Source organism: Triticum aestivum, chromosome 4B, assembly GCF_018294505.1.
Source record: "Triticum aestivum cultivar Chinese Spring chromosome 4B, IWGSC CS RefSeq v2.1, whole genome shotgun sequence".
NCBI classification, from domain to species: Eukaryota; Viridiplantae; Streptophyta; class Magnoliopsida; order Poales; family Poaceae; genus Triticum; species Triticum aestivum.
Genome location: NC_057804.1, coordinates 523180138 through 523187126, shown reverse-complemented (window position 1 = coordinate 523187126; position 6989 = coordinate 523180138). Strand labels below are relative to the sequence as shown.

At 45.2% G+C, this 6989-nt stretch overlaps 1 protein-coding gene across 1 annotated transcript; it reads left to right on the top strand.

Annotated features, from left to right (window-relative positions):
- Positions 1 to 490: 490 nt before the first annotated feature.
- On the top strand, positions 491 to 6600 carry LOC123093069 (calcium-transporting ATPase 2, plasma membrane-type). The gene is made up of 7 exons (XM_044514955.1): positions 491 to 1033; positions 2136 to 2190; positions 2292 to 4243; positions 4330 to 4488; positions 4730 to 4901; positions 5378 to 5676; positions 6019 to 6600. Exons 1-7 carry the CDS (start codon positions 857 to 859, stop codon positions 6265 to 6267), a joined length of 3063 nt encoding a protein of 1020 aa, XP_044370890.1. The 5' UTR covers positions 491 to 856; the 3' UTR covers positions 6268 to 6600.
- The last annotated feature ends 389 nt before the right edge of the window (positions 6601 to 6989 follow it).

Below are 6989 nucleotides of genomic sequence, written 5' to 3'. Positions count from 1 at the left end.
CTAGCTCCAGTGCTTGTAGCCCTCGCTAGGTGGTTTAGAGACATGGATTTAATTTCTTTTAATTTTCATGTTCTTTGTACCATCATGATGTTTGATGAATAAATATAGTACATTGGCGTTTTTTGGAGAAAAAATCACAATCAAGTAATTGTTAAATTGTTTTGTGAAAAGCAGAACCTGAACACCATGCGTGTCGTTCCATTCCACCACAAACTCACTCCATGGAAAGCACCGTCTCTGTCACCCCCTCCTTTCCCGTCCCACTCGCCGAACCCACCGTAAATTTCCCGCAACAATCATGGTAACAGACCCCCCCCCCCCCCCCCCCAGCCCCAGGCCCAGACGCAGACGCAGAGAGACAGACATGCAGCGTTCATCGGCCTGAGCAACCCCAGAGAGAGAGACCCGTTCCGTTTGACCCCTGAATCCACGCTCCTTTCCCTAAACCAGAGCAAACCAAGGAAGTCGCCACCCGCTTAATTCCCTTTCCCTCGCTCCCACCCGTTGCCCCTCCCCTCTTCCTCCCCCGCCCCGCCCCGCTCCGCTCGGATCCATCAATCACCCCCTACCTAAAAAACTCGCCACCTTCCATGAAATCAGTCACCCCCAAGGACAGAATACCACCACTTCCATGAAAGTATCGCCGGTCGAGGTAGCAACGGAGTCGGACCCACGTACCCACGACGCGTCAACGACGGTCCCCCACGCGTTTCCTTCCGGGAAAATGCCGGTCTGAGCCGCGTGCTGCTATATAGATACGGCGGAGTTGGTGGGGAGTGGGGAAGCAGAGACGAGGAGGAGGAGGAGGAGGAGGGGAGGGCTTCTTTGACAGGGAGAGCAGAGCAGAGACGCCGCCATGGAGAGCTACCTCAACGAGAACTTCGGGGGCGTCAAGCCCAAGCACTCCTCCGACGAGGCGCTGGGACGATGGCGCAAGGTCGTCGGCGTCGTCAAGAACCCCAAGCGCCGCTTCCGCTTCACCGCCAACCTCGGCAAGCGATCCGAGGCGGCCGCCATGAAGCGGACCAACCAGGTACGCACATACATACGCGTCCCCGTCCTCCCACCTCGATTTCCATCTAAATTTCTTGGAGAAGCAAGAACTCTGGAACGGAGAATTAATTTAATTCGCCCTTTTGCATCTCTCATGTATTGTTTTCTGTCGCGGTCGCGCTTGCCATTGTCAGGCGTTTCCCCCAACCTTTGGTTGGCACGCACAGAAAGCGCAGGTTGCACATGCCATAGTTGGTAGAGCATATACCTTCTTATCAAAAAATTGTGATGCAGAGGTTCGTCCCAAAAAGCAAACACTAGTTAGGCCATGACAGTAGGCATCTGAGAGGGCAATGACTAAAAATATACTATATAGATATTGATCTGAAATGCACCTCTAATTGTTCGCCGCATCTGTTTGTTAAGAGTGAGTCTGTAATTATTTATTTTTCTGTGTTGTTTAGAGTGAAATTATATCAGTCTCATTAATGCACGTATGTAAAAAGTTTCAGAATAGGCCTTGTTTTTAAGAAAATCAAGATAACGTATGTAAACTACTATAACCGAAAGTTACTATTCCTGCACTATAACTTTTCGATTTCTATGTAGCATATCAAACTTGCCATAGTTGATTGTTTCCATTTGCTAGAACAATTATCAGATGAATGAAGTAGGCCTAGATTCTCAAAAAATAAAAATAAAATAAAAAATGAAGTAGGCCTAGAGCCTTGTGAAAAACGCAGCATTGCGTGACGTGGATGCTCCTAAAAAAGGGAATCTCCATTAAAACATCATTATGGAATTCCCCTGATAAAGGGAATCTCCATTATGGACTATTTTATTCTACAGGAAGAACACGCTCCTTTATTTTTGGTCTTCTCTGATGGTCTTTTTAAATATCTGGTGGAGTAGTCTTTAGCTGCTGCAACTCCTGTCAATCAGGAGTGCTGTCAATATAAACCAACAAAGTTGCCCTTCAATAAACAAGTGGATTCAAATTATTAAAACATCATTCAGTAGCGCTTGGCAACTGTCATCTCTCTCTGGTGCTTTTTACTACATCTATATGCATTTTTCAGCTTCAAGCAATCTGAGAACAGTTGTTATTCTTGAGACTGACGCCACACTAATACCTATTTCAGGAGAAGCTGCGTGTTGCTGTGCTTGTTTCAAAGGCTGCACTTCAGTTCATCCATGGTATGATGATACCAGGGCATACCATATAATTAATCAACATCAGTTATCCCTTTCCTTCTGGATCTCTATCAGTCGATCTTACCACGAACACAATTTCACAGGTCTTGCTCCCCACAGCGAGTACACAGTCCCTGCCGCCGTCAAGGCAGCAGGCTATGGCATCTGTGCTGAGGAACTGAGCTCTGTTGTCGAGAGCCACGACATCAAGAAGCTGAAAGCACATGGCGGCACCGAGGGCCTCATATCAAAGGTGTCTACCTCAGAGTCGGATGGCGTCAGCACATCCAAGGACAAGCTTGCATCCCGGCAGGAGATCTTTGGCATCAACAAATTCGCCGAGACGGAGGCCCGCAGCTTCTGGGTCTTTGTCTGGGAGGCGCTCCACGACATGACACTCATGATCCTTGCTGCATGTGCCTTCTTCTCGCTCGTCGTCGGCATTGCCACCGAGGGGTGGCCCAAGGGCGCGCATGATGGCCTTGGCATCGTCGCTAGTATTCTTCTGGTTGTGTTTGTCACTGCGACAAGCGACTACCGGCAATCCCTGCAGTTCAAGGACCTTGACAAGGAGAAGAAGAAGATCACGGTGCAGGTCACTCGGAGTGGGTACCGGCAGAAGCTCTCGATATACGAGCTTCTCGTTGGTGACATTGTGCACCTTTCCATTGGTGATCAAGTACCAGCTGACGGTTTGTTCGTATCAGGATTCTCATTGCTGATTAATGAATCAAGCCTGACTGGGGAGAGTGAACCAGTTGCTGTCAATGCCGAGAACCCATTCCTTTTGTCAGGAACTAAAGTGCAGGATGGTTCTTGCAAGATGCTTGTGACGACAGTCGGCATGAGGACTCAATGGGGTAAACTCATGGCCACCCTCAGTGAAGGCGGGGATGATGAGACGCCATTGCAGGTCAAGCTGAACGGCGTTGCAACCATCATTGGCAAAATAGGCCTCGTCTTTGCTGTTGTCACATTTGCAGTGCTCACTGAAAGCCTGTTCCGCCGCAAGATCATGGATGGTTCGTACTTGAGTTGGAGTGGAGATGATGCACTGGAGCTGCTTGAGTTCTTTGCTATTGCTGTTACTATTGTTGTCGTAGCAGTTCCTGAAGGCTTACCGCTCGCCGTGACCTTGAGCCTTGCATTTGCCATGAAGAAGATGATGAATGACAAGGCACTTGTCCGACACCTTGCAGCTTGTGAGACCATGGGCTCAGCAACCTCCATTTGCAGTGACAAGACTGGCACACTCACAACGAATCACATGACTGTCGTCAAGGCTTGCATCTGTGGCAAAATTAAAGAAGTGGAAAAATCTTCAGACACCAAGAGCTTATTCTCTGAGCTACCGGCTTCTGTCATGACAATGCTCTCGCAGTCCATATTTAACAACACCGGTGGCGATGTTGTCATCAACCAGGATGGCAAACGCGAAATACTGGGCACACCAACTGAGGCAGCAATTCTAGAGCTTGGGCTGTCACTCGGTGGAGATTTCCAGGCAGTGCGAAAAGCAACCACCCTCATCAAAGTTGAGCCATTTAACTCCGCGAAGAAGAGAATGGGAGTGGTCATCCAGCTGCCAGGGGGTGCATTCCGTGCTCACTGCAAAGGTGCATCAGAGATCATATTGGCATCTTGCAGCAAGTACCTGAATGACCAAGGCAATGCCGTCCCCCTTGACACTGCAACTATTGCTCACTTGAATGCCACGATTGAGAGCTTTGCAAATGAGGCACTTCGCACTCTGTGCCTTGCTTACATTGAAGTTGCAGATGGGTTCTCAGCTAATGATGCAATTCCTGAAGAGGGGTACACATGCATTGGCATTGTTGGGATTAAAGACCCAGTGCGCCCGGGTGTGAAGGAATCTGTCGCCATCTGCAGGTCAGCCGGTATTACTGTCAGGATGGTCACAGGCGACAACATTAACACAGCAAAGGCAATTGCCCGGGAATGTGGCATTTTGACTGAAGGCGGTCTTGCCATTGAAGGCCCAGATTTTAGAACTAAGAGTGCAGAAGAAATGTATAAATTGATACCAAAGATACAGGTATGTTTACTGCTATTGTCATTTGTCTTGCCTATCATTTCTGGATTTCATTTGTCAACATACTGTTGTTGTATGTATCATGTCAGGTAATGGCTAGGTCTTCACCACTTGACAAGCACACCTTAGTGAAGAATCTCCGGACTACACATGAAGAAGTTGTTGCCGTGACTGGTGACGGAACAAATGATGCACCCGCACTTCATGAGGCTGATATTGGACTTGCGATGGGCATTGCTGGAACTGAGGTAATTTCACAGAGCAAAAATTATTAATATTATCTCTTGTATGCGGAAAAATAGTCATGTCAATTTAATATATAAAATACTATAAAATTCTTTGACATAACTAGCTATGACTCATTGAGTGTCTCCCAATGTAATTACTACCTAATAGTGTGTCAGCATGTTTATGATCTATCATTATGTCACTTTGCAGAGTCAATTACATGTTTGCTCCAGTATGCCTCATTTTGGTATTTTTTTGAAGGTTGCAAAAGAGAGTGCCGATGTCATTATTCTTGATGACAACTTCTCCACTATAGTCACGGTTGCCAAATGGGGTCGATCTGTGTACATCAACATTCAGAAGTTTGTGCAGTTTCAACTGACAGTCAACGTGGTTGCCCTCGTTGTGAACTTCTCGTCAGCTTGCATGACAGGTACACCTGAAACTTTGATGCGTTCATTTAAGCTGGCACTAACCTGTAAAGAAAAGGAAGGGATAGTCCGATTCTGTGAAAATTGAATAACCTTCAACAACTGAACTCTAAATCAGTTCATTTGATTAAAGGGACAGGTTTTACGCCACCAGCTTGATTCCGTAAAAATTAAAATAATAATCTACAGTTGAATTCTAAATTAGTCATTCCGTATATTACCTTTAGGGCTGTTTCATTCTCCAGTTATTATGATAAACCAACTCCTGGTTGGAACTAACTGCTACATGCTTTTTTTCAAGTTTTAAACTCATAAGTTGTGATACAAATATTCCTTTCAGGAGATGTAATAGTATTATAAGATAGGTTATTACACCCGGAAATTAGTATTATACTATTAATGTAGCAAAGCATTAGTTCCATAGTTTATTTTGTGACATATATTTCACTCTATTGCATACTTCTGCTTGTCAATTCAGGGAGTGCTCCCCTTACTGCTGTTCAGTTGCTCTGGGTCAATATGATCATGGACACACTAGGAGCATTGGCATTGGCCACAGAACCTCCAAACGATGAACTGATGAAGAGGACTCCTGTTGGAAGGAAAGGAAACTTCATTAGCAACATTATGTGGAGGAACATCATGGGACAGGCAATCTACCAGTTCTTTGTAATTTGGTATCTGCAGACGGAAGGAAAGACGTTGTTTGAACTTAAGGGTGATAATTCCGATCTAGTCTTGAACACGCTCATCTTCAATTGCTTTGTGTTCTGCCAGGTAATTCGAAGTTTCTTTTGCATTCATTTGATTTCTGCGAACAGTCTTTTAGGATTTCACTGTTCCCCGCTCCAATAATGCCATTTATTTATCAACCAGACACTGGTTTCAGCAAAAATACTAAATATAACCATTACTACAAGAAATATAATGAACGCATCCTTAATAATAGTACTATAATGCTGTTCTGTCATTATCATAATATGGCAAAGTATGAACACTTAACAAAGCATCAAGTCTGACGACTTCATTACCAAATAATAACTTTGAATGAAAAAAAGAACTGTGCTAGTTTTTCTGGGTGATAGTGTGTGAAGATGAGCTGAAGTTTTTGTTATGCAGGTGTTCAACGAGGTGAGCTCCAGAGAGATGGAGAGGATAAATGTATTCAAAGGCATTCTAAACAACAACGTGTTCGTCGCGGTGCTCGGCAGCACGGTCTTATTCCAGATCATCATAGTACAGTTCCTTGGCGATTTCGCGAACACCACCCCTCTGTCACTCAGGGAGTGGTTCTCCTGCATCGTCATCGGCTTCATAGGCATGCCTATCGCCGCGATAGTCAAGCTCTTCCCAGTGGGTTCTCAGTAGGAGACGACAACTAATTTGCAGTCAGGAACTGAAGTGAGGTAGTAGGACTACAGGCTGATGGTGATGCCAACGCAGTTTGGGCGCTGTCGTGAGCATAAGAAACTCTTCTTTCTGCTGTTAATCCGTTTTATTTATCTAGGTGAATTGAATCTATGGCCTTTTGTCTTTTGCATTTGATCTTTAGAGGATGAGCCAAGACTGTGGGCTTGATTCTTCAAAAGTGTTTAATAGACCCTTTTTAGTTATTTTTTTCATGTTATTTTCCTTGGAATGTTGAACTTGAAATTGTATATGCATCAACCTAAAGTACTTGAGACATCTGTTTTGATTTGACATGATGTTTGGATTGGCTTGTGCATATAAGGTCTTCCTTTTGCCATCTTTTGTACCTTTTAACGTCCAGTGCCAGAAATTTAGCCGAAAAATTGATAAAAGATTTCAATCATTCTTGTCCGGTGTGACTATCACTAGAGCGTGATTCTTTGGAAGTTGCCACTTTGACCAGGGATCTGGCTGTTGCAATCCAAATGCCACCATCAGCATTGAGCAGAACAGTGTGGGTGCTTGTGCAGCATAGCGTTTGGGCTTTGGCAGTTGGCTTCTTTTGGCATCCAGCCTTATCTCCACATCACAGGCGATTGACACACGGGCAGCTTGCTTCCATCACCACTGTCACCCGGTGCCCGTACCAAGTGTTTTTGACCAGTCAAGGCAAGCATCGT

Bases quoted from the DNA above. Each gene is read 5' to 3' on its own strand.
- LOC123093069 (XM_044514955.1), top strand. From the start codon at position 857: ATGGAGAGCTACCTCAACGAGAACTTCGGGGGCGTCAAGCCCAAGCAC. The intron at 1,034-2,135 runs GTACGCACATAC...TACCTATTTCAG, and splicing joins CCATGAAGCGGACCAACCAG to GAGAAGCTGCGTGTTGCTGT. The intron at 2,191-2,291 runs GTATGATGATAC...ACAATTTCACAG, and splicing joins TGCACTTCAGTTCATCCATG to GTCTTGCTCCCCACAGCGAG.